Source organism: Oryctolagus cuniculus, chromosome 7, assembly GCF_051225735.1.
Source record: "Oryctolagus cuniculus isolate XC-2025 breed Fujian yellow rabbit chromosome 7, ASM5122573v1, whole genome shotgun sequence".
NCBI lineage: Eukaryota > Metazoa > Chordata > Mammalia > Lagomorpha > Leporidae > Oryctolagus > Oryctolagus cuniculus.
In genome coordinates, this window is record NC_142873.1 from 119,083,814 (window position 1) to 119,110,550 (window position 26,737).

At 48.7% G+C, this 26,737-nt stretch overlaps 1 protein-coding gene across 3 annotated transcripts; it reads right to left on the bottom strand.

The window, feature by feature from the left end:
- TTC4 (tetratricopeptide repeat domain 4) lies at window positions 1-26,205 on the bottom strand. Of its 3 annotated transcripts, none has more exons than XM_070078457.2 (10): window positions 25,946-26,205; window positions 24,568-24,685; window positions 23,308-23,469; window positions 12,528-12,605; window positions 10,979-11,103; window positions 8,090-8,176; window positions 6,148-6,365; window positions 5,096-5,177; window positions 2,574-2,656; window positions 1-721 (listed from the first exon to the last, which is right to left on the bottom strand). In XM_070078457.2, the coding sequence occupies exons 1-10, from the start codon at window positions 26,054-26,056 to the stop codon at window positions 619-621; spliced, it is 1,167 nt and encodes a 388-aa protein (XP_069934558.2). In that variant the 5' UTR covers window positions 26,057-26,205; the 3' UTR covers window positions 1-618. The 3 variants fall into 3 exon arrangements, with proteins under 3 accessions (XP_069934558.2, XP_089193487.1, XP_069934559.2); XM_089337361.1 differs by having other exon boundaries at window positions 10,027-11,103; window positions 25,946-26,142; XM_070078458.2 differs by lacking the exon at window positions 23,308-23,469 and having other exon boundaries at window positions 25,946-26,180.
- Between the last annotated feature and the right edge of the window lie 532 nt (window positions 26,206-26,737).

Here is a 26,737-nt window from a genome sequence, read left to right on the forward strand (position 1 = left end):
TGACCATGACCACAGGCAAAACGGTTTTTAGCTTAAAAGACATAAAATCCTAAAATGTAAAAGCTGGGCAGGAACTCAGAGGCCAGTGCTTAAGTCTGTCCAGTTCTCTTCACTGCAAAGATCAGGGAAATGGGCACACTTCCCAGGGGTGCCAAGGATCCTGGTCCATACGGTCTTTAGAGCAGAAAGATGGGGCAGCCCCATCTCAGTCCAAGGCTTCCACAGAGCCCCTACACAGCCTTCTCCGTGCTCAAGAAATGATCAGGGCCAGGTCTCGCGGCCTGCAGGCAGCTCGGGGGGCAGCTTCCCTGAGGTGTCATGGTACTTCAACACGGGATCCTGAGTCAGTCTCCACAGCGGCGTGACCACTGCTGCAGAGGGTCCCCTCAGAGATGGAGTCCAAGGACGCCAGGACCAAGGCACAGAGTTCTGTCAATAGTTTGGCAGAGAGGCTGCAGCTCCACCCCTATCACGATGCCAGGACGGACTGTCCCCAGGGTGAGAGACACAGAGCGCAGGCCTCGAAGCGTGTGTCCGGCTGATTCAGGTGCAACCAGTTCCAGGCTGAGGAAGGCGAGCGCAGAGATCCAGGGTGCCTGGCTCCACTGCCGGGCTGGGTCACTTGACCTGGTGCACCTTCCTCCCTCGGAGGTAATTCTTGCAAAATGGAGAGGATCCAACAAACACCAGAAATGCTGGTGTCAGGGCTTTTAAAAAGTACCTGCGGTGAACCCAACACAAGAAAGGGGCTTAGCTGAATTACAATCTTTATCACCCATGGCCTTCCCCGCAACACTCAAGGTGGACCGCTGGAGGCGAGAAGGCAAGTGTGGCATGTTTGCTGGTTTGGTTGGTTGTAAACCTGGCAAATGAGCATGACATCCTCCTTTACAACTTAGCTGGATCCCTGCTGGCAGCCCTCAGCATCCTGTGTGTCCGTGACACCCAAGCAGGCTTTCACTCATGCATTCAACACTGAGTGTGCAGGGCAGGCCAGGCCCCGTGCTGCAACACCGAGATTAACAAATGAACAAACAAGAACACTGTCCTTGCCCTCAAGCTCAGTCCTGGGGGGAGGGAGATAAGGAACCAATTAACGACAGCAATGCACAACTGTAGACGCCTCTGTGAACTACAGTGTTAACCCCAGGAGGCACAATTCCCTCTATGGGGAAGCAAATCAGGAAAAGATCCTTGGCAGATGCCATGTCTGAACTTGGCTTTAATCTGGGGAAGGGTGAGGGTGCGGGGGCCAAAGCCAGAAGGTGCAGTCTGCTGCTGCTACAGCAGAGAGCTAACACAGCAAGGCGGGCAGGTCTGGGCCTCCGGGCCTGCCCAGTGGGCTTAGTTGTGAGCAGGCTCCACTCAAGTTAGGGTCTAGAGCCTCCAGAAACTCATGCTGGGGAGCCTCTTGCCTGTGTTAGTAACTTAAAAAGCGATCACTGCCAACAGCATGCACTGAGTTTCCTCCACAGATCAGTCTGTTCTCTGTTTAGATCTCTCTTCATGTTTTGGAGATGGGGTAGGATGAACCTCAGGCCTTTAAAGAATTCTCAGTAATTTGCTTACAATGGAGAAAATGAGCAGCTGAAAAAATGACTGTAACTAGCAGAAGAGACCTGGGACCAGAAGGAGAAAATACCACCAAGAGAGGTGCTGATCAGATCTGAGAAACCTTCCCCGCCTGCCCACCAAGCCAAAGCAGCGGCAGCTGGACATGCGAACCCATCAGCCGGCGCCTCCCCTGCTCCCACCCCCACCGCCTCTCTCCCCTCTGCAGTCCAGCCCTCTCTTCCCCACCCAACGACCTCAGGCCTCACCATGGAGCTCCCGACCCACCTACCATTCTACACTTGACCTAAACACCCCACGACCCCACACAGCCCTGTGAAGATGACCTTCAAGCTCCTTGGCGGGGCATTCGAGGCTCTGGTGCGTGCTCCCAGTGAACGACTCAGCCTCATCCCCTGCCGCACCACACTCCCCTCCTTCCCTAAGACTGGGGGGCTGGAAGCATTTGCTTTGCCCAAAGTTAGGGAACCCAGAATGCCCAAAGCTGCCGAGGGGAACAAGCGCCAAACCCAGCTTGCAGCCCCCGCTCGTGGCTGAGTTGCCCCCTTACGGCGGGACTGCCCCACGCAGCTGAAAAGCACCTTGGCCGCTGCTCCGTGTGACAGTCAGCTGTCAAACCTGGGAGAAACCGTCCCAGCCTAGAGCTGAGCAGACAGCCCCGCCCCTGAGCCAGAAAAGGAGGGCGGCTCTGCCCTCCCTCAACAAGGCACGTTCCTGCGGCAACCTCAAGGGACGCGGCTACAACCAGGAAGAGGAGGCTCGGCCCAGCGGTCTCGGGTACGAAGCAGGCAGCTGTTCTCTGCTCACACCAGCCCCCTCCACTTCATCTGGGCTGGCATCACACTGCAGCCTGATTGGCCAATGGTCCGGGGCAGTCTGTGGTTGCTGTCTGTGCCAGGGCAGAAGGGAGAGCACACAGGGGTAGAACGAGAAGCTGGCCAGATGTCTGGGATGGGGCCTGAGCGTCTTCCCAGGTCCCTTCAGCCCTGAGGGTCACTCACCTGGGGTGCTGCAGCACCTGCAGCAGGGTGCTCTTGGGAGGTACCCGGTAGAGCTCTGCCCTGTCCTCGTCCTCAAAGTAGACCTGCAAGATTAGCAGCGGGAAAAGTCACACAGCCAGGGGCTTCCGCAGCACGAGGCCCCTTCAGGTGCTGCAAGCTGAACGCCCCCTCAGGAAGAAAAGTTTTCCAATGACACAGCCATGGCTGAGAAGGGAAACATCTCGCCAGCGTCACCGAGAGTAAACAGAGGAGCTAAGACCCATGCCCAGGCCTAGGTCACCTGCCTGTCCTAGAGCCTTAGGTGTGGGGAGAAGAAGCCGTGTGGCCCAGAGCAGAGGAAGCACCTGAGTAGGGGGGAAGGGGTCTGGCAGGGGGTCAAGGCCCGTGCAGAGCAGGAGGCCATCTGCACACGGGACTGGCCATGGTGGGAGGGTGTCAGAGTGGGACCAGCAGAACAGGACATCCATACTGGGAGCCGCCAGCTTGAGCAGCGTGAAGAGGGCTTCCAGGGTGGGCATCAGAGCCCAAGAGGGCTGAGGGGGTAACCATGCCTGGGGACATCCAGTATAGGGTATCAGGGTCCAACCAGGGAGAGGGCAACCTCCTGGCAGCAGGATGAGGACAGTCATGCTGGGTGGCTGATATTGTGGGGTGCTGGGGTCTGGTCCGCTAGACTGAGGAAGGCACCCAGGCTGGGGCACCCTAACATGGGGAGACAAGAGTCCAAGAAGGGTGTGGAAGGTGCTGCGTGGACGAAGGGCCAATGTGACACTAGGAGAGTGATGGGGCAAACACAAATAGATCAGGAATCACGAAGGCACTGGTACAAACACAGAAAGGGAGAAAAATCCTGCAGTGTTGGATTAAACTGGAGATGCCAGAGTGGGCATGTGGCCCACAGTTTAGACACTGGCTGGGATGCCCACTCTGCACATCAAAGTGCCTGGGTTTGAGTCCTGGCTCCACTCCCAATTCCCAGCTTCCTGCTAACGCACGTCCTGGGAGGCAGGTAGTTGGGTCGTTGCCATCCACACAGGAGACCTGTACTAAGTTCCCGCCAACAGCCCCAGCTGTTGTGAACCAGGGGAAGGGTGATCTCTCTCAGGCTGTCTGTCTCTCTGTCTCTCTGCCTTTCAAATAAATTTTTTGAAAAAGAAGAATCAGAAAGGCCAGTGAGACCTCAGCTATTTACACACACACACACACACACACACACACACTCTCTCTCTCTCTCTCTCTCTCTGCCCCTAAGCTGTGAGGCACTGAGAAGGCACTTGAACAGTGAGGCCATCCTTAGCGTTAAGCAACAGGCCTGCTGCACAGAGATCTTGCATCCTAAGCACCATTCTCCACTAACAACCAGGACTCCTTGGAAGAAACGGCTGGCTGCAAATCCGGGCAGGCAAGCACAACCTAACTCCAGTCCATCCTGTGCAGGAGACAAGTGCTTCCCAGTGCAGACCAGCCCACAGGACACAGAAACAAACTGCAAGGGGTTCCCACTGGCCTAACCCGGGATGATGTGAGCACAAAATCCACAAGCCTAGTAAGAGAGCATAACTCACGGAATAAAGTCACTGACGTAAACAACTGTTGAGGGTCTGATGAACGATGGCTACTCACATCATTTCAAAGAACCTCCCTCAAAACCATCACTAATCTGAAGGGGAAGGAGTAAATATGGCAGAGCAGCTTCGTAGGCCCCACCTCCGCCGGCGACCAGAGTGCTGGCACCAGTCATGGGGCACGTGGAAATCCCGTACCACCTGATGGGATGCGAGGGAATACAGCCTCCTCTCCGTGGTATTCCTGCCAACCACAGCCTATCCCGATCGGTCACATGGAGACAGACAAGCCCACGCTGACCAACATCCCACAGAGTCTATCGCCTACAGCCGCCAAAGTTGTGGAGACCGCGCAAGTGGAGGAGAGACCAAGGAACTCTTCCACACTGAAGGGAACCGGAGGGCTGTGGTCACTAACAGTGCGCGATTCTGAACAGGTCCTTCTGCAATGAACAACGGGACTAGGACAATTTATGAAGCCTGAATGAGTCTGAGGGCTTCACGGGCAGTATGCCAACATTAGCTTCCTAACTCCGAGGGCCACTCGAGGATGGTGAGGGAAACACCCTTGTTTGTAGGCACTCACTGAAATACTCAGGGCCGACGGGTCACATTCAGCTGGCGTCCTGCTCCCAGATGATTACAGGCTGATCAGTTCTTGATGCTGTAAGTTACCTGTGGGTGCTTTACATGCCACAGTGGAACAGTATTCCACCTCAGAAAGGAAATTCCAACACACACCACAGTGTGTGTGAGCCCTGAAGACCCTACGCTAAGTGAAGTAACAAGCCAGACACAAAAAGACAAATACTGCATGACTCCCCTCTTTTGAGGGACCTATAGGAATCAAATTCAGAGTGACAGAAAGTAGCACAGTGGTTGTCAGGCACCGGGCCGGGGGAAATGAGGAGTTACTGTTCAAGGAGCACGAAGTTCTGGGTCAGGAAGACACCTTACCTCTAAATTAGCAGGGCAGTATTTTTGCTCCAAGTCCCAAGAGGGCGTTTCACCAAACATCACCATCAGGTGGTCAATAAACCTAAGGATGTAACATGGACTTTTTGAGCTTCAATAACTCATAGTCTGTTTTCCCACATCAGTCCCCAGACGTAATTCACAGAGAAACCAAGAATGTGCAATGTGAAATGCAGGCTTAATCCATTTTGATAGCAGTGCCCAAAGAAGGTATTACGGGTCTTTTAAAAGTTTATGGAAAATCAGTATTATGAAAAAACTGTCTGAATTTCCAAAATTTTTACACTTGGGACAGGTATTGTGGCACAGCAGGTTAATCCCTACTGGAGTGCCTAGAATTGAGCCCACCTCCACTTCCAATCCAGCTTCCTGCCCTAAGAGGCAGCAGGTGATGGCTCAAGTATTTGGGTCCCTGCCTCCCATGTGGGAGACCTGAATGGAGTTCCTGGCTCCGGACTTCAGCATGGCCCAGCCCCATTTGGGGAGTGAACCAGTGAACAAATTCTCTTTTTATTGCTCTTTCAAATAAATAATACATCAATTTTTGCAACAAAATAAACATATCTTTTAATTCCATGTTCCAGGACCTTTCAAAAGTATTCTCATATGTGTATTACTTGTCAGAGTATAACATAATTTTATATAAGTGGACAGACTTAAGAAATATGTCTTACATTAGCCATGCTCTAAGCATTAACCCTATGAAGTAATACATTAAAACTGCAAGTTATGTTTTTCCTAACGAATAAACTTAAATGACTGTGCACACACAATCTAAAATGACTTCCTATCTCACCAGCAGAGTGTGCCACTCTCGGGCAAACACAATACTGAGTGTCACTGGCACAGGCAGCTCAAAAGGAGACTGCATCTGTCACTGCAGTTCAGTCAGCTAAGGGTGGAAGGGTGGAGAGGTGACATCAAGCCAGACTGAGACCCTCTGAACTCTTCTTTCCCCTCCTCAACCAAAAATCCACCTGTGTCTGTCGCCAAGAGAGCATGAAAGAGCAGAAGGCTCACGGGCAAGGAAGTACCTGGAATCCTCGTGAAAAGCAGAGATGAAGTCCGACTGGGCATGCTCGGGATACAGAAGGAGCACGGGCCAGCTCAGCCTGCCCTGGTCATCTAAACTCAGCCGGGCTCCGTAGGGGTTCTCAGAGCTGAGTCCATCCAGGAAAATCTCCCCTGGGCCTTCTGAGGCCGAATCTTCATCCTGATTCACAGCTTCAGAAACCAGCCTGATGTTCCTAGCCTAGGTTAAAGACATAAATATACATACACACACACACACACTTTATTATGTAGGAGGCTGCAAACCCACGTCACTGAAATTGGGAAAGCCTACCAATTTGAGCTCTTTGAGGGCCAGCTCCACACGATTCATCTTCACTATCCCTGAGGCCTAGCACACAGGAGGCACCACTTGTTTAACTCACCTTCACTACCGTGTGCCAGACCCAGTGTCACAGAGATGAGCTAGACATGGGGCCCAGTCCTCAGGCCTCCACTAGTTGGGAGATAGCTACGGGGATAATTAGATAAGGTAAGGAGTTGAGCTACAAGAACTGCAGACAGTAGGATAGTTAGTTAGCTTGGGGGCTGCAGGTGACTGGGAAATGTTCAAAGACCTTGCCAAGCAGAAAGCTCTAGGGGGCAGGTAGAGCATTCTACAGCACGCACAAAGGCATGGAGAAGAGCCAGAGTGTGGCTCTACAGAAATGCCAGACACTTCAGTTCAGCCAGGCCATGGGATACGAGTACCGTGCATTAACTTAATCCTATCTCAGGGGGATGAGCTAAATCAAGGGTCTGAAGTACAGGGTCACCTTTCATGTATGCATGTGGGGCTTCCTAAGTTAGAGTACAAAGGGAAACCACATCCATTCGGAATGACCTTTGATGATAGCCCCTAAATCAGGGGTGGCCAAACTTTCTCCTAAAGGGTGGGGGCAGATGGTCTCTGCTGAAATTAGCTAATCACCTCTGCCACCCTAGTGTGAATGCAGCAATAGATAATATACAGACAGGCAGGGCTGTGTTGCAATGGTTTGCTGACACATGTCTTTACCCATCAGTAAAACACAGCTTGCATGGCTTTGTGCACTGTTAAGAGTAAATCAAATGAAAGTCTAAAATGCAGGGTTGGACTCAAGAAGAGCTAAAAAAATTATTTTAAGTCGTATGCAAATGTCTGAGCATTCCAATATCCTTCATTTAAGAAAATGACCAAGTCCCATATGGTGAATGAGGATTAGATGGAAAGTCTGCAGTACGGGTTGTTTAAGCTCGTGCTACCTGGTTCACGTAAACAGCTGCCTGTCCTGAGCCCAGCTCAGTAGTGTTTAGTTCTCAAAGTCAACAAGTGACTCAAATGGATGTACAATTTAGCTGAACAAAGGGTGAAATCAAAAACCTACTGCACAATCTCCCAGCACATATCCTCTCCCTGTGAAGGGCAGGCAAGTTCAGATAGGTGACTTGCCGGGCATCGAGTTAAAGCAGCCTTGGATAGATGGCATCCATTTCAAAATGCATGAGAGACAGGGAAGGCGAGGCAGAGTTTTGCGCTCATAGTTTGAGGCGCAAAGTCCTAAAATTCAGCCTTTCTCAGGAGGCAGTACAGCACTGTGGTGAAGAGCAAGACCTGGCTCTGCCACGCATTTGCTGCATGAGGCTTCCTCCCTCTGACCCTATTTCATCACCTAGGAAAAGAGGAGCAAGACCTCGTTCAGACGGCCGCATGATGAGTAAGTGAGGCGAGGCTGAACTTGGAGCAAGTGTTCAGTGTGCGTTCCTGAGACCAGCACATCCACACAGTTCACTGAACTCAGGAACTTTGTCCCACTGCGGCATGAAAGCAGGAAAAAACAAGCACATCCATTCAGGTGAAGCATCCCAGCAGAGGTTCCCAACAGGCTCTGCAGGAGTACTGAGGGGGTCAGCAGGGCTGCAGGGGCCCAAGCATTGAGAACTTACCTTGACGGCCTGCAGCAAAGCCTCATTCTGAGTCTGTTCCTTCTTCTCTTTCAACTTGGCCTTCCTCATATCCCTTTGTTCAGTTCGCTGAAAGAGATCCGACCCATCAGCTCCAGGGAGCCGGCTCCCAACCTACTACCTCTGGTATCCAGCCAACACATGCTCCTGTGCCAAGGGATGCCAGCTCAACAAACTACAAAGCACACGTTTAGGTTACCCTAGGTTGTCGGGTCTAGAAGCAGTGTAAATTTATACCTAGTCCCTGCACCCAAGAGTTCAGAACCTACTGGGGTACAGACCAGTGAAGAGGTGTGTTGCACATTACTCTGGTAGTGTGAACAGAGTGCAATAAAAGAGAAAGAGCATTCTCCACCGAAGGATTGGCACCAGGATACACAAGTACACTATGGTGAACCAGAACTTCTCTGTTGTGGCTAGACAACAGGACAACACTAGAAAAACCCAGGGCAAGAAGCTATCAGAGGCACTGCCTTTTGTGCAACTATAATCCACAAGAGAAAGGGACCATCCACCTACTCAATCTGCCCGAGATATAACTGATCTTGCTCTTACTCTCAGAACTGTGAATTGATAGGAGTCAGCAAACATTTTCTTCTATGCAGGGTCAGGTCACAATTATTTCAGGCTTTTTGGGTTGCATATAGTCTCTGTGGCATATTATCTGGTTTTGCTAGCTTATTACCATTTTATAAATGTGCAAACATACTTAGTTCACAAAATATACAAAAATTACTGGATTTGGTTGACGGGTCAGTTTGTGACTCCTGCTCTAATGAATGCCCTGAAACATCCCTCCTCTTCTCCCCAAGAGCCAACACAGTTCCTTTCTTGTAAAAAAGTAACCCTTTCAGGGATACAAGCTGACACTTCTTGGCCATTCCCTCGCTGATCCAGTGTGCCAAGGGAGAGCTGTACAAATCCTTCCTGAGGCCAGGGAGTTTGGTCACACTTTCAAGGGTGACTCACGACAAGGAACTTGTAGGATCACGTCCAATTCTGCCTCCCAGCTGAGCTAGACCTGCCTATGGTGTCTGCTCCACATCAAAGAATGATGAGGATAGATGACTAAGAAGGACAGCTTAGACACTGTCCCTCTGTCCCAGGTTCTTTTCACTCTGATGTACAGGATGCAAGTGGGTATATACAGCTTCCTGCTATCTCATGTGGAATTTGGGGTTTCAGCAGGCCCCCAAAAATGAAATGTCCACCCATTCAGAACCTGAAACTGGGGTATGCTTTTTTTTAAAATCCAATGTTGTTGAGGTATGATTTACAGAACAGTTTTAAGTACAGTTGGATGAGTTTGTATACACTTGAGTCTACAACATGGCAATCAACAGAGAACATTTCTACCTTAGAAACCTCCTTCAGGCTGGCGCCACGGCTCACTAGGCTAATCCTCCGCCTTGCGGCGCCGGCACACCGGGTTCTAGTCCCGGTCGGGGCGTCGGATTCTGTCCCGGTTGCTCCTCTTCCAGGCCAGCTCTCTGCTGTGGCCAGGGAGTGCAGTGGAGGATGGCCCAAGTCCTTGGGCCCTGCACCCCATGGGAGACCAGGATAAGTACCTGGCTCCTGCCATCGGATCAGCGCGGTGCACCGGCCGCGGCGGCCATTGGCAGGTGAACCAACGGCAAAAGGAAGACCTTTCTCTCTGTCTCTCTCTCTCACTGTCCACTCTGCCTGTCAAAAAAAAAAAAAAAAGAAACCTCCTTCATGTTTCCTTCCCCCTCCCATCAAAAAGATAAGTGTCTTTTGATTGCCAAGTAATATTTCATGGCATGAATATACCACTATTCGCTGATCACTCCCTTGTTGCTAGACCCAAGAGTTATTTCTGGGTTGTGATAAAGAGAACAGGCTACAAATCTCACACAAGTATTTTGTGAACATTGTCTGCATCTCCTTTAAGTAAATACCTTGAAGCGAAATTGTGAGGTCACAGGATAGGTGTACAAAACTGCAAAACTGATTTCCAAAGTGGCAGCACCATCTTCCATCCCATTGGCAATGCAGGAGAGTTGCAGCTACTGCACGCCTTCAACAAAGTTGCTGTATCAGTCCTTCTAAAACTTTAACCACTTTTAGTGGCTGTGAATTGGGATCCCACTGAGGTTTAATGTGCACATCCCTGATGATTAACTATGTTATACATGTTTTCATGTCCTTATTGTAAATTTTCTTTTGAGAAATATTTGTACATTTTGCCATAAAATTTTTAAATTTTAGTTTGTCCTTTTTGTATGGAATTGATTCCTTTATGCATTCTGGATATAAATCCTTTGTCAGATATACAGATTACAATTATTTTCTCCCACTCAGTGGCCTGCATTTTAGTTTTCTTAACAATGTCTTTTGTAGAGCAGAAGTTTTTATTTTTCAGTAAATCCCATTTGTGATAAATTTATGGTTAGTATATATATATGTATATATACTTGAAATCTTAATTGAAACGAAATTCAGTGTAACATAAAATTAATTGGCAATTCAGAGATTCCCAAGAATCCTGGAACTTTTCAGTCACTAAAGAATCTCGTTTCCCAGCTTTTTCTTTTAAGCTTTCCAGTAAGCCTATTGTTTCCCCCAAACTGTTATCCACTGTCTCAGCGAGCCGCCATCTTAAAACAATCGTTCCAACTGTTTCTGACAAACAACCCCACTTCCTCCTACCTCGCCTTTCTCCTCAGCCTGTGTGAACAAGCTTTTCACACTGGGTGAGCCACAAGTTAGGTTATATAGTCTATGAGTGGGCTTCCAGGAAACCACCAGAGAATCAGATGACAATAGTTTACAGTGACCTACAAAACACAATCTGGAGAAGGCTAATTAATGGTAATTAGCAATGCCAATTGGCTGCTAACAGTCACCAACCTTCAGCTTGTCTGCTTTGGCCCTCACTTCCAGAAGCTTCTTCTCTTTGGCATCTATCTGCAGCCCCTCATCGCACCAGTTCACAGCCTCAGCAAAGTGTTTCAGTTCCAGATGGCATAAGGCACCTGCAGAACCCAAAATCCTTAGGATCCAGTAACAATACACATGGAAAAAGCCTGCCTTGAGCAGGACCTCCCACCCCTACCAGCCACCAGCGGCCACTCTGAAGGGAAAATGGAAGATAAAGCCCCTTATACCACAGTTCCCAGACAGGGAAGAATTTTTCCGTGTCCCAGATCACAAGGACACCCAGGACCCATTCAGCTCTAAATGCCTGTAACTGTCCCTGGCATTAACAACTCTCAAAGTGGTGAAGGCTGCAGCTGGGAGGCAAAGACCACAGGCTTTGGAGACAGATCTGGGCTGGAAACCCAGTCCTGTCGTTCACCAGCTAGACCCTAAACAACAGGCTCAACGCCCCTCACTTCAGGTTTCTATATGCAAGCAGCAAAAGTAAAGCCCATCTCAGATGACTTTTCAAGAGAAACAAAGCAGAATTTGCCTGAGCAAATTCATCAAGGTAGCAGCAAGACAAAGTCTATCTTAATGCTGTGCTTTATGGCTACCAAGTCAAGCTGCCTCTCCTTCCTATTAAGGTTAATTTTTCTCTGGTTAGCCTCTTTGCACTTTCCACATAATTAAAAATATAACTGTATGGGCTTAGACTTGAGTTAGAACCTAGCCCATCTTCCAGAGATAAGCAAAGTAAGACTGAGTGTCTTGCCAAGATCACAAAGTGAGATAAAACCGAAGCTGAATCAAGGACTACAGACTCAGACTGCGTTCCACGGGGCCACACTCAATGCATCTGGCAAGCTTTAATCAGCACCGCCCCTCCCTAGAGCTGAGGGACATGGAACCACTTACCAGCCCCTAACTAGGAACATCTAAAGAGGCTTAACTTCGATAAAGCCTTTTAAGCTGGTCCGTGGAGATGTAAGGAAGATTAATATGTGATGAATAAATTAAAGTTTGCAAAGCACCTCTGAGCATCTCAAAGAGAAGGTGAAGTATAAAAGTAATAAAAGCACTATTATTACATAGAAAGGTCAGACTCTGAGAGGAAAAAATAATCGGGGAACATCTCAGCATTAGAGTTATCAGCAAAGGTCCCATAACTTATCTTTTAATTAACATTAACGTGGCATTTGAAGATCTCGCCTTTCAATCAGCTAATTTGGAAAAAAATCAGAATGTGGCTTTTGGAGCTGCTTTGTTTAATTAATTTTATTCCTTATTAATTTAAAATGAGGAATTTCAATTTCTCTACAAAGTCTTAAAACATAAAGGGTTAGCTCACTGTATGAGAAATTATTTTTAAAGTGGCATATGCTATTGATAAAGAGCAGGGAGTTAATATCAAGATTGCAAACACAAGGCAACTTCATTAGTATCCTGAAACCTTAATAGCAGTGCTTAAATGTCAATTTTTGGTGCGAGTGCCACCTGTCCCACAATGACAATCACACTGTAGTTCTGTGACACTTACCTCTTATTATTGCTTTGAGGTGGCAAGGTTTCAACTTTCTGGCAGCTGTCACATCATTGAGAGCAGAGCGAAAATTGCCTACAGAAACACCATTTAGTGAGAGAGACAAGTTTTGAGATCAAATGTTTCCAAAAGTTTGTAATGACAAAGACACTCTTGTTCAATCTTGGAGAAATAGAAATCAGGCTCTTGAAAAAATTTGATTGTGCTCAACAAGAGCCTCTGAGAAATTTACAACCTCAGGCAATACACAGAACTGTAAACAGCACATGTGGAAAACTGTCCACCACCACTAATGATTAGGAAATCCAAATGACCGATATGAAATCAGCGAAACTTAAACAACATCCAGTGAAGATCTAAAAAAGGCCACTTAGGGTAAATTAGATCTAGAGCAAATTAGCCAGCACTTTGTACATATATGCTGACACAATTTTCTTCTAGGAAATTATCCTTAAAAACACTTGTACAGATATGCAAGAATAAATATAAAAGCATATTAAACACAGCATTAGTTAAAAAAAGAATGAAACAGGTCTGCATGTAGGAGGCATGGTAGGATGTCTGTGCTACACTGTTTTAAGTGGTGTTTCCATGTATTTAACAAGAGCCTACTTTTGTAAAACAAACTAAATATATACATACATGTGTCTGTCTACATGTGCATTTTTTTAAAATAATGCAATCTCTCCCTCCCCCTCGACCTCTCTCTCTCCCTCTCAAATACACACACACACACACACACACACACACCAGTTATCCAACCTGGGAAGAGGGCATGAAGTAGACTTCCACTTTCTAATATAAAGACGATTTAATGGTTTAGTATTTACCAATCAAATTCACTTCCAAAACTCTAGCCCAAAGGTCAGTAAAATTTTTCTGTAAAGAGCCAGAGAGCAAACATTTCAAGCTTTGCAGGCCACATGTGGTCCATTGCATATTCCTGTTTTTTTTTTTTAATTAATTAACCTATTTATTTTATTTACAATGCAGAGAGAAGGAGGCAGGCAGGCAGGCAGAGAGTTCCTATCCACTGGTTCACTCCCCAAGTGGCCACAACAGATGGGCTAGGCCAGGCCAAAGCCAGGAGCCAGAAATTAAATCTGGGTCTCTCACATAGGTGACAGGAACCAAAGCACAGAAGTCATCACCTGCTGCCTCCCAGGGTGCGCACTAGCAAGAAACTGGAATTGAAGTGAGGCCAAGGGGCCGGCGCTGTGGAGCAGCAGGTTAATAACCTAGCCTGAAGTGCCAGCATCCTATATGGGCACCAGTTCTAGTCCTGACTGCCCCACTTCCCATCCAGCTCTCTGCTATGGCCTGGGAAAGCAGTGGAAGATGGCTCAAGTCCTTGGGCCCCTGCACCCACATGGGAGACCCGGAAGAGGCCCCTGTCTTCGGATTGGCGCAGCTCCGGTCGTTGCGGCCAATTGGGGAGTGAACCAGCGGATGGAAGACTCTTTCTCTCTGCCTCTCTTCTCTGTGTAACTCTGACTTCCAAATAAATAAATAAATATTAAAAAAAAAAAAAAGAAATGAGGCCAAGACTTGAACTCAAACACTCTGATATGGGATATGGGCATCCCAAGCAGCATATTATCCACTAGGCCAAATATCTGCTCCCCCTTCCTTTTTAATAATCCTTTTAAAAAGTGAAAAAGAGGCTGGCACTGAGGCACAGAAGGTTAAGCTCCACCTGCAATGACAGCATCCTATATGGCTGACCTACTTCCCATCCAGCTTCCTGCTAACGTGCCTGGGAAAGCAGTGGAAGATAGTCCAAGTACTTGGGACCCTGCACCCACTCCACTCCCACTCCACGTGGGAGATCCGAAAGAAGCTCCTGGTCCCTGGCTTCAGCCAGGCCCAGCCCAACATTAAGTCATTTGGGGAGTGAACCAGTGCATAGAAGATTCTCTCTCTCGCCTTCTCTCACTGTGTCTCTGCCTTTCAATTTTAAATAAATAAATAAATCTTAAAAAAACAAAACTAAAAAACATTTTTAGTTCACAGCGAGCCAGGAGCCAGACATGGCCTGCAAGTCACAGTTTGCCAAATCCTGCTTTCATCTAAAGAATAAACAGAATTACTGGAATAACTTCATGACAATCTTTGTTCATTTCTGCATTTTTTAAAAAGACTAAAAATGAAAGAGTGGCACTGTGGCACAGCAGGTAAACCTGCCACCTGCAACGCTCACATCCCATATGGGAGCTGGTTCAACTCCTGACTGCTCCACTTCAGATCCAGCTCTCTGTTAATGTGCCTGGGGAAGCAGCCGAGGATGGCCCAAGTTCTTGGGCCCCTGAGTCAACTGGAAGATGCAAATAAAGCTCCTGGCTCCAGGCTTCAGCCTGGCCCAGCCCCAGTCATTACAGCCATTTGAGGAGTGAACCAGCAGATGGGTGATCTCTCTCTCTATCTCCCCCCGCCCCCGTAACTCTGCCTTTCAAATAAATAAAATAAATCTTCAAAAAAAGAAAAACAGAAAACTAAAAGCAGCTTATATACCCATCAGTAGTAAATAGCAAAGCAAATAGCATAAATAGTGGTGTGTTCACATGAGGCAACTTTAACTATTAAAACAATATGCACAAATCACTTTTAATGACAGGTGAAACTTATAAAATAAAACTGAATACAAAATTGGAAGAACAGCATGATCTCAACTATGTGGGGAAAAATGCATCTTAAGGGGATGCAAGGACTTCTGGTTAAATGCAGCAGCCTTAAAACAGACATTTGGCCGGCGCCGCAGCTCACTAGGCTAATCCTCCGCCTTGCGGCGCTGGCACACCGGGTTCTAGTCCCGGTCGGGGCGTCGGATTCTGTCCTGGTTGCCCCTCTTCCAGGCCAGCTCTCTGCTGTGGCCAGGGAGTGCAGTGGAGGATGGCCCAAGTCCTTGGGCCCTGCACCCCATGGGAGACCAGGAAAAGTACCTGGCTCCTGCCATCGGATCAGTGCGATGCGCCGGCCACAGCGCGCCGGCCATTGGAGGGTGAACCAACGGCAAAGGAAGACCTTTCTCTCTGTCTCTCTCTCTCACTGTCCACTCTGCCTGTCCAAAAAAAAAAAAAAAAAAAAAAAAAAACAGACATTTAACGCAGCCTGTGTCCCTCCCCTCAAAAAGCCACAAACCCACAAAGAACACAGAACACAAGCTCCAGAGTTGTACTGCAGGCACTACAAAGTGCTCGGCCCGACAGCACTGGGTGCCCCGGGAAGCGGGCTGAAAACCTACCCCAGCAGCACCCACACGCCCGTGTTCCATACGCCTCTGCTGCAGTGCCCCTCCTCCCGTGGCACACTGGCGGTTTACTATGCAGTCAGTAGACAGAGGCCTCTGCACTGTGACCCCAGGTACAATGGTGAGTCAGTAAAGAAATTCTAAATATCAAGCCCTTAGCTCTCTTCCACTACTTGGTTCCCAAAACACCAGCAGCCAGGATTTCCACACACACACACACAAAAAAAAGTTTAAGAATTTCAGGAAATTTCAGAGACACACAAGTTTCCATACAGAAAGGGTTCCCTGACTAACCAGCACACAGGACCCTACCATGGCACAAGGTTGTGAAATTTCAGCACATTGGGGATAAGAAAGAAAATCCTAGAAGCCTCAAGAGAAAAAAAGAGAATGCCATTCAAACGATCAGGAATCAGAATAGTTCCAGGCTTCTTAACAGCAATACTGGAAGTTAGAAAACACTATGTATCCAAGTACTATACATTGTGAAGGAAAACGATTCCCAACTGAGAAGTCTGTACCCAGCCGAATATCAGTGAAGTGTGAGAGTCAAATAAAGTATGTTCAGACACACAAGGTTTCAGAGAATCTACTAACGTCTCCCTTCTCAGGCAGCCGCTCAAGAAATGTGTTCCACCAAAACACCGAGTACCCCAAGGAGAGAAGTGCAGGAGCCAGGACACTGGGATCAAACACTAGAGGGAAGCGACTGAAATCCCCCATGAAGGAGAGGGGTGATCCCAGGACAACAGACGTGCCCCAGCACAGGGGCAACCAGTCCAGACCGGACCAGGTCAGAAGGCTCCAGAGACGTCATCAATAAGGCAAAACCAGTAGAGCACTTGATGAGGCAGGGAATGAGAAATAGGGGGGAAGCACAGGGCTCAGTCAGTGATAATCAGCACAATGAAAACCAAGAAATGTACTCATCAGGACACAGATTAACTTAAGAAAAGCACAGGTTTTGTTTATTTTAAAGAAAGAAAATGATTGAAACAGTCAACATGGCTCAGCTGTGAATAATATTTACCTAGTCGTAATAATAAAAACATTCAGGGCCAGCGTTGTGGTGCAGCAGGTTAAGCCACCACCTGTGATGCCGGCTTCCCATATAGGCACCTGTGTGAGTTCCGGCTGTTCTGCTTCTGATCCAGCTCCCTGCTAATGCACCTGGGAAAGCAGCAGAAGCTGCCCCAAGTGTTGGGGCCCCTGCACCCATGTGGGAGACCAGAAGGGGTTCCAGGCTCCTGGCTTCAGCCTGGCCATTCAGAGAGTGAACCTGCTAATGGAAGTCTGACTCTCTCTCTCTGTCACCCTTTATCTTTATAATTCTGCCTTTCAAATGAAAAAAATCTTTAAAAATAATATTAATAATAAAAACACACAAGACCACATATACATGAGGGCAGGGTGGAAGGGTGGGTGTGCAACTGTGGTGGCAATGGTCAGAGCAAAGTGCTCACTTCCACAGTGGGAATCAACAAATGGATAATGCCCCAAACCGAAAAATCAAAGTAGCAGCATTGAAAATCTGTTATTGGGGCCGTGCTGTGGTGTAGCAGGTAAAACCACTGCCTGCAGTGCCGGCATTCCATATGGGTACTGGTTCAAGTCCCGACTGCTCCACTTCAGATCCAGCTCTCTGCTAAGGCCTGGGAAAGTAGTACAGGATGGCCCAAGTCCCTGGGCCCCTGCACCAACATGGGAGACCTGGAAGAAGCTCCTGGCTCCTGGCTTCGGATGAGCATAGCTCCAGTCACTGCAGCCAATTGGGGAGTGAACCAGCAGATGGAAGACCTCTCTCTCTCTCTCTCTCTCCCTCTCTCTACCTCTCTTTCTCTCATTGTGTAACTCTGACTTTCAAATAATAAATTTTTAAAAAATTAAAAAAATAAAAATCTGTTATTTACTATCTGATAGTATATATGAAAAGAGAGAGCTAAACAGTTGGGTGTGCATGTCCCTGGGTGGAGGGAAATGGTAGGAGAGCCAGTCAGGGGACTGATGTTTTCCTTTTTTTTTTTTTTTTAAAGATTTATTTATTTCACTTGAAAGAGTTACAGAGAGAGAGAAGGAGAGGCAGACAGAGAGAGGTCTTCCATCTGCTAGTTCACTCCCCAGATGGCCGCAATGGCTGGAGTTGTGCTGATCCGAAGTCAGGAGCCAGGAGCTTCTTCCAGGTCTCCCATGTGGGTGCAGGGGCCCAGGGCTTGGGCCATCTTCTACTACTTTCTCAGGCCATAGCAGAGAGCTGGATAGGAAGTGGAGCAGTTGGGACTCGAACCAGCACCCATATGGAATGCCGGCACCGCAGGCGGCAGCTTTACCTGCTACGCCACAGCGCCAGCCAGGACTAATGTTTTCCTAACAAGCCTTACAGAACTACTTGACAACTTAACCTAAATAACTATGGTGCAAACCAAGACCAAATTTAAATAAATATGGCCAGAAATATCTACAATGAATGCACAGTGGCCACCTGTTTGTGGGATTATGGGTGATTTTACTTTTTTTTTTAAAACCTTTCTGTATTTTTCAAAGTTGTTACAATAAACATTACTTCTGAATTTTCATTTACTTATTTTCATTCCATCTGAAAGGTAGACAGAGAGATCGTTCCATCTGCTGATTCACTCCCCAAATGCCAAAGACGGCCAGAGCTGAGCAGGCCAAAGCCAGGAGCCCAGAACTCAGTCCAGGTCTCCTAGGTGACTGGCAGGGACTCAAGTACTTGAGCCATCACCTCTTGCTTCCCAGCGTAAGCATTAGTAAGAAACTGGATTGGAAGCAGCTGGAAGCAGAGGCACTAGGACTAGAACAGGCATGCCAATATGGGCGGGTGGCCATCCCAAGCAGCATTGTTTTATAAGATTTATTTATTAGTCTGCAAGCAGAGTTACAGAGAGAGGACAGACAGAGATCTTCTATCCACTGGTTCTCTCCCTAAACAGCCGTAATGACCTGGGCTGTGCCACACCAAAGCCAGGAACTTCCTCTAAGTCTCCCACATGGGTGCAGGAGCCCAAGGACTTGGGCCATCTTCTACTGCTTTTCCAGGCCATTAGCAGAGAGCTGAATTGGAAGTGGAGCAGCCAGGTCTTGTGTCAGCACCCATATGGGATGCCTGCACTGCAGGTCGTGGCCCAACCCACTGCACCACAGTGCTATCCTCCAAGCAGTGTCATAAAAGCTACACCAAAGAGCTGCCTCTGTATTACTTTTTTAATAAAAGTTACCAAAATACGCGTATGTCCAACTCAACAGCTAACAGTCCTAGATATTTTTTAATTAAAAAAATTTTTTTCACTTGAAAAGCAGGGAGACAGAGAAAAAAAGACAGATCTTTCTTCCACGGGTTCACTTCCCAAATGCCTGCAACAGCTGGGCCTGGGCCTAGGAGCCTGGAACTCAACCTAGGTCTCCCACATGGGTGGTATGGACCCAAGTGCTTGAACAGGCACTGCTGCCTCCCAGGAAGCTGGAATTGGAACGCAGCCACTCTGATAACAGGATGCAGGCAGCCTAAGCAGCATCTTACCGCTGCACCAAACACCTGCCCTACAGTCTCGGGTTTCAAAAGCAGACATCCATGCATATGAAGTTACGGTCATGCACCCTGTACAATAAAGAGCAGAACTACATTCACAAGATAAGCAAGACTGGCAGCCCAGGGCCAGTTTTACAAAAATACTCACAATCATCATCTGGATACAATCAGATGGGAAACCATTTAGTCACCCTCTCTGCGGTAGTGACTTTTCCTTGAGATCTGTTCTTTACACATAGTATTTTGATACAGTATTTTCCAGGTTGCCTCAACTCTTCCTGATCAATCTCTCTTTTGGGCCACTTCATCCACCACTTCCCTGTTGGCGATTCCTATAGTTTGTTCAGCCACTGTTCTTTTTTTTTTTTTTTTTTTTTTAAGATTTATTTATTTATCTGAAAGGTAGAGATACAAAGAAAAAAGGAGAGAGAGATTTTCCATCCACTGGTTCACTCCCCAGATGGCCACAACCTGGGACTGGGCCAATCCAAAGCCAGGAGCCAGAAGCCAGGAGCTTCTTCCTGGTCTCCCACATGGGTGCAGGAGCCCAATGACTTGGGTCATCTTCCACTGCTTTTCCAGGAACATTAGCAGAGAACTGAATCAGATACGGAGGGCTGGGACTTGAACCGGTGTCCCTATGAGATTTCGGCATTGCAGGCGGAAGCTTAACTTTATTGTCACAGCCTGGCCTCCATCTGCCACTGTTCTTTCTCCCCGTGTACCTTCCCTGGGAAGTTTCTGGCCACTAGGCTTCACCATCTCCAGGCCAAGCCTTTCCCTTACGTTTCCCATCAGTCCATCCAGGTGCATTCTGGACTCTCCATCATGACAGCTCATAGGTACCTCAAACCTGACATGTCCCAAAGAAACTTAATAATATCACTCATGCCCACCCTGACTTCCTAAAAGCTGCTCCCTCTAGACTCCCTATTTCTAGCGGCGGTATACTCTCTTCCCACTGGAAACCAGGAAGTCATCCCCAATCCCTCCCTAATTCAACATGCCCAACCGCTTTGACCAATGTCACTTCTCCCAAATCCATCTTTTATCTGCATCCTCTCTGCCACTGCTTTCCTCAAGGTTTTCCTCTTCAAATCCACCCCCCACCCCGCTCCGCAACATGCTAAGGTGGTCCGCTGCAAATCTGCAGAAATGCAATGGGACACCCACCAGAACAAGGCCTTCAATGGCTCTTCCCTGACGATGCACCAAGTCCAAACTCCTCAACACGGAACCGATCTCCATGACCCAGCCCTGCCAGTTTCTCTAGCTGATCTCACAACTCCCTACCTTGCTCTTCTATTTGGCAACAATGATTTTCCTGAATTTCTCTAAGCACTGCTCTCTTCTGATGGAATGTTTCCACCACCTGCTTCTACCTGATTAATGCCTATTCTTCTTACAGTCTCATTATGGGGTCACTTGCTCCAGGAAGCCTGAAGTAGTGCACCTCATGCATACTCTAGAAATGGTCCCTGTCTCTACACTGTGTATGCTATATTGTAACTCTTTCACTGCCAACGTGACTTTGCATCCTGATCCCAGCACCAAATACACTTAGAGACAATTTATTTTTCTATAATTACTATTCTATTCTACAGTTTCTGAATCCATTGTCTAGAAATACGCCACTAACCTCACCTACCTCACATAGTTGCTACAAGGTCAAGTGAGACAATGAACACGCAGTGCTTTGCCAGCTGCACCAGTGACACATCAATGAAGGAAAGTATGATGATCACACATCTGCTCCTCTCGTATTACACACACACACATTTCTTTTTCTGGAGGGGCCGACTTTGTGGCATAGTGGATAAAGCCACCACCTGCAACACCAGCATCCCAGATGGGAGCTGGTTCAAGTCCTGGCTGTTCCACTTCCCATCCAGCTCCTTGCTAACGGCCTGGGAAAGCAGCAGAGGATGGCCCAAGTGCTTGGGCCCCTGCACCAACATGGAAGACTCTGAAGAAGCTCCTTGGCTCCTGGCTCTGGCCTGGCCCAGTGCTGACTGTTGCAGCCATTTGAGGAGTGAACCAGTGAGTGGAAGACCTCTCTCTGCCTCTCTCCCTCTCTCTGTGTAACCACCTTTCAAAGAAGTAGAATAAATTAGGGCCGGCACCACGGTTCAATAGGCTAATCCTCCGCCTGCGGCGCCGGCACACCGGATTCTAGTCCCGGTCGGGGTGCCAGATTCTGTCCCGGTTGCCCCTCTTCCAGGCCAGCTCTCTGCTGTGGCCAGGGAGTGCAGTGGAGGATGGCCCAAGTGCTTGGGCCCTGCACCCCATGGGAGACCAGGAGAAGCACCTGGCTCCTGCCATCGGATCAGCGCGGTGCGCTGGCCGCAGCACGCCAGCCGCGGCGGCCATTGGAGGGTGAACCAACGGCAAAGGAAGACCTTTCTCTCTGTCTCTCTCTCTCACTATCCACTCTGCCTGTCAAAAAAAAAAAAAAAAGTAGAATAAATTAAAAAAAAACATACATTCCTTTTTCTTGCAAGGCATTTTGGTATTATTAGCCCTATAAACCACATCTGTAAGCCCCTCATCAGAAACCAAGTAGCTCTTGTTTGCAGGATAGTATCTAACAGGAGGTAAGAGCTTAAGACACAGTTCCTGATCGAATAAATAAAAGAACAAAACAGCTTTTGAGACAGGCCAGGACTTACTCATTTCTACAATGCCAGAGCCTAGCAGAGAACAAAGTCCTGTTTCTCTACAGAATGAAGGAAATGCTCTCCCCCAGGAGTAAGAGACCAAGTTTCTGGTCCAGGTTCTGACACTAATTAAAAGAACCTTTTCTGGGCCAGCACCGCAGCTCACTAGGCTAATCCTCCGCCTGTGGCACCAGCACCCCAGGTTCTAATCCCAGTTGGGGCGCAGGATTCTCTCCCGGTTGCTCGTCTTCCAGTCCAGCTCTCTGCTGTGGCCCAGGAATGCAGTGGAGGATGGCCTGAGTCCTTGGGCCCTGCACCCACATGGGAGAACAGGGGGAGGCACCTGGCTCCTGGCTCCGGATCGGCACAGCACGCTGGCCGTAGCAGCCATTTCGGGGGTGAACCAACGGAAAAGGAAGACCTTTCTCTCTGTCTCTGTAACTCTGTCAAAAAAAAAAAAAAAAAAAAAAAAAAAGAACTTTTTCTGGGCTGATGCTAAACCAGAGGTTAGTTGGCCCCAATAATCTATAAGGTCTGTATCCCTCTGACTTTTTAAAGTCTTAGAATGAAACAGACTAAGGGAGAAACCACTTCAAGCACACTGTGGCTGGAGAGAAACTGCTGAAATGGTGATGAGTCCCATGGACTCACTGTGTCTACACTGTAGGCCCTGTTCCCTATCAGCCCCTCAGAAATGCCTGACATCACACCTAGGTCCCCTGAACATTCTGTGGTAAGAAACACAGGTCTAACACATAGTTTTGAGCCCTGGCTGCTTCACTTCCAATACAGCTCTCTGCTAATGTGCCTGGGAAAGCAGCGCAGGATGGCTCAAGTGCTTGGGCCCCTGCGCTCATGTGGGAGACGCGGAAGAAACTCCTGGCTCACGGCTTTAGTCTGGCCCAGCCCTGGCTATTGCAGCCATCTGGGAAGTGAACCAGCAGATGGAAGATCTCTCTCTCTCTCTCTCTCTCTCTCTCTAACTCTGCCTTTCGCATAAATAAATAAATCCTAAAAAAAATTTTTGAGAGAATAGAAACTTGGACTCAAAAATCTCAAATCATACTGATTCAGGTATCAAAGACCTTTGTAGGTCACTGATATGTCACTTATCTGGGTTCAGGCAGGAAGAATTATACAGTCCATCCTGCTTTCCTTTTTACCACGTCTATCTGGAAGGTCAGAGCTCAATCAGAATACACTATCTTTAGGTTTCTGGGAAAAACAGCACCTCTTTCTCTGATACTCTCAAGCTTTCCATTAGCCCTCATAGTGGCTCTGACTGTAAGTTAATTCTTCAGATCACTCACTAATGAAAGAAATTACCCAGATAGTACTGTGCTGCTGCCCGGTTCGTATAAAGGACAGCATTCAAATCAGGATCTGCACATTTCTTCTTCAAACCTTCCGTGTACGAAATCACAGCTTTCTTGTAGTCTTTTTCTTTAAAGTAATCGTTGCCTTCATCCTTATAGGTTTTGGCCTGTTCTGCAAAGAAGAGGAGAAGTAATCACTACTTCCTACTTTTTAAAAAAGGCTCCCCAAAAGTCACTTCTAAACCAGGTAATAAGGTAATACATGATAATCCTAAATAAGAAACCCAATATTGACCAAAATTAATGTTACAATAAAAATGGGAGTCAACATGGAGAAACAAAGTCATGCAAACTTAGTGATGTAATCAATTTCAAATGCCTGGCAGGGGAAATTACTAAGTGCTTACCCCACCTCCAAAAAAAAAAAAAGCATTAAAAAAAGAACTATACTTATCCTAAAGAAAGAGGGGGATACTATAGTTGTTTTTGTTTATTCTGTGGAGTGAAAATTCTGTGTGTCCCCCATCCCCTCCCACCAGGAAGAACCCACAAAACTGTCAAGACTCAGTTCAGATTTCCGGTCCAGTGTGAACCTACTCCTGCCTTTCTGTGTTCCAACTGCACTCCCTACAGTCGGAGTACACAGCCACATGTCGGACCGACCACACACACACCTCTCCTGATTCCTCAGGATAACATGGCTTCTCACTGGAGCCTGTCCTTTGAGGCCAGGAACTATGTCTTTTTTTTTTTTTTTTGACAGGCAGAGTGGATAGTGAGAGAGACAGACAGAGAGAAAGGTCTTCCTTTTTGCCGTTGGTTCACCCTCCAATGGCCGCCACAGCTGGCGTGCTGCGACCGGCGCACCGCGCTGATCCGATGGCAGGAGCCAGGTGCTTCTCCTGGTCTCCCATGGGGTGCAGGGCCCAAGCACTTGGGCCATCCTCCACTGCCTTCCCGGGCCACAGCAGAGAGCTGGCCTGGAAGAGGGGCAACCGGGACAGAATCCGGCGCCCCGACCGGGACTAGAATCCGGTGTGCCGGCGCCGCTAGGTGGAGGATTAGCCTAGTGAGCCATGGCGCCAGTCATGGAACTATGTCTTATTTGTCTCTGTATCCCCAACACCTAGTAGGCATCCAAAGACGTATGAGTGGGATGAAATGTGACAAGTTAGCTCAGGCAACTACTTGTCATCTTTAAGAACTTTCTGACTCACACTTTATTTCAGCTCCATAGAAACACACAACAAGGGTTAGTCATGCAAGATACCTTCTGGAGATCGCTCCTCATCAAAAATAATTGACTGCAGGCAAGCCAAGTCGGGATTCTCCTTGGGGTCAATTTCTGCAGGCGCTTTCTTCATAAACAGGGGGATCTTTTCAAATTCCTGGAGATCATTAAGAAATGAATGAATGACATGAACAAGATCTTCAATTAGTAGATGCGATTTCATGACTCATTATCAACGTTTTCTTTCTCACAATAAATTTTTTTTTTGACAGGCAGAGTTAGACAGTGAGAGAGAGAGACAGAGAGAAAGGTCTTCCTTTTTCCGTTGGTTCACCCCCCAAGTGACCGCTATGGCCAGCGGCCGGCACTCTGCACTGATCCAAAGCCAGGAGCCAGGTGCTTCCTCCTGGTCTCCCATGTGGGTGCAAGGCCCAAGGACCTGGGCCATCCTCCACTGCCTTCCCGGGCCACAGCAGAGAGCTGGACTGGAAGAGGAGCAACCCGGACAGAACGGGCGCCCCAACCGGGACTAGAACCCGGGGTGCTGGCGCCGCAGGCGGAGGATTAGCCTACTGAACCACGGCGCCAGCACATCATCATGATTGCCTATCTCCACAGGCCTCAGTTTCCCTTTTGTAAAATGAGCATGGATGGTAACAGCACTTGGCATAGCAGGTACAGCCACCGTCTGCAGTGCTGGCATTCCATATGGGTGCCAGTTCCAGTCCCAGCTGCTCCACTTCTGATCCTGTTCTCTGCTATGGCCTGGGAAAGCAGTAGAAGATGGCCCAAGTCCTTGGACCCTTGCACTCATGTGGGAGACCTGGAAGAAGCTTCTGGCTTCAGATCAGCCCAGCTCTGGCCATTGCAGTCATCTGAGGAGTGAACCAGCAAGTGGAAGACCTCTCCCTCTCTCTCTCCCCCCCCCACCTCTGCCTCTCTGTAATTCTGCCTTTCAAATAAATAAACCTTAAAAAAAAAAAAAGAGCGTGTAAGGAATAACCTAATCTACGATCCTATCGAGTCTCATATCCTATAGGTGTTAGTGGCTGCCACTCTGGGTGCACTTACACACCCGCCATCTCATTTCATCTCTGCCACAAGCCTAGACGATTAGTGCTCTAGGGAGAGCAATTTTATAGAAAAGGAAACGAAATCAGAATGCTAAGTACCTTACCCACTATCAGAGCTGCGGGGGGTGTGTCATAGACCTGACCCCAAACCCGGGACTCGCTAACGTACCAACGGCTTTAGACTTCTCACAACCTCGAGGCCTGTTTTTTACACTCTACTACAAACCACCCATCTGCCGGCAGCAACAGAGATCTGGGCGTGAGAGAGTCACCCCAAACCAGGGAGCCTCAGGGGTCGGGACGACGACCCCAAACGCGCGCAGAGACCCCCCTGGGACGCCCACCTCCTCCCACTGGTCCTCGTGGAAGCCGCCACGGTAAGGCTGGCTCTGGAACTTTTCTAGGAACGAGTCCATGGCGTTGTCGTCGGCAGCGTCCGGCTCAGAGCGCTCCATGACAACTCCCCAGTTCTCAAGCGCCGGTCGCGAGGTTAAGCAGCGCGCGCTCCTTCCGGCAGCGCCGGGCGCCCTTCCCTCAATCCTCCGGGCGGCTCCGACCCACGCGCCCAAGGTTCCGCCGGCCTGGGGGCGTGGCCGGCCCGCGCGCCTCGGCCCCGCCCCTCCCGCGTCCTGGCCGTCCCTCTGCTGTGCCTCAACCCCGCCCGCCCCACGCCCACAAGTCCCCAGGATCGCTGCATCCGCTCCGTGTTGTCACTCAACACATATTCAAGCTCCCGCTGTGTTCCCGGCGGGTTACGTCCAGGGGTGGACCTGGTGGGGAAAGCAGAGAACAGGGCCTGTGGGGAGATCCGCGGGCGAGAGTCACTGGGGCAAAGTTTACTCGGGCCGCGAAGGCCGAGGCGCCTGGGCGTGCGGCGCTGGACGGCAGCTCTCCCCGAGGAGGAAGCAGGTGGGGCAGCTGGGGGAGGCCGGGGAGATAAATCCTGAGGCCTTGGTGTTCGGATGGGATGCGACCTTCGGCAGTGTTTTCAGGAAGAAATGACTGGTCAGTGTGTCCGTTTCTGAGCTTGACCCCCCAGCCCCACCCCCAGCTGAGATGGAAGCAGGGTCTCCGGTCCAGGTGAGGCAGCGCCCCCGACCCAGCCGCTGCGGCTTGCTGCAGCCACCCTTACCCAG

Coding starts and splice junctions, on each gene's coding strand:
- TTC4 (XM_070078457.2), bottom strand. CDS start 26,056: ATGGAGCGCTCTGAGCCGGACGCTGCCGACGACAACGCCATGGACTCG. Junction 5,178..6,147: donor GCTTTTCACGAGGATTCCAG/GTACTTCCTTGC, acceptor TTACATCCTTAG/GTTTATTGACCACCTGATGG. Junction 722..2,573: donor CAGGTGCTGCAGCACCCCAG/GTGAGTGACCCT, acceptor GGTTCACCGCAG/GTACTTTTTAAAAGCCCTGA.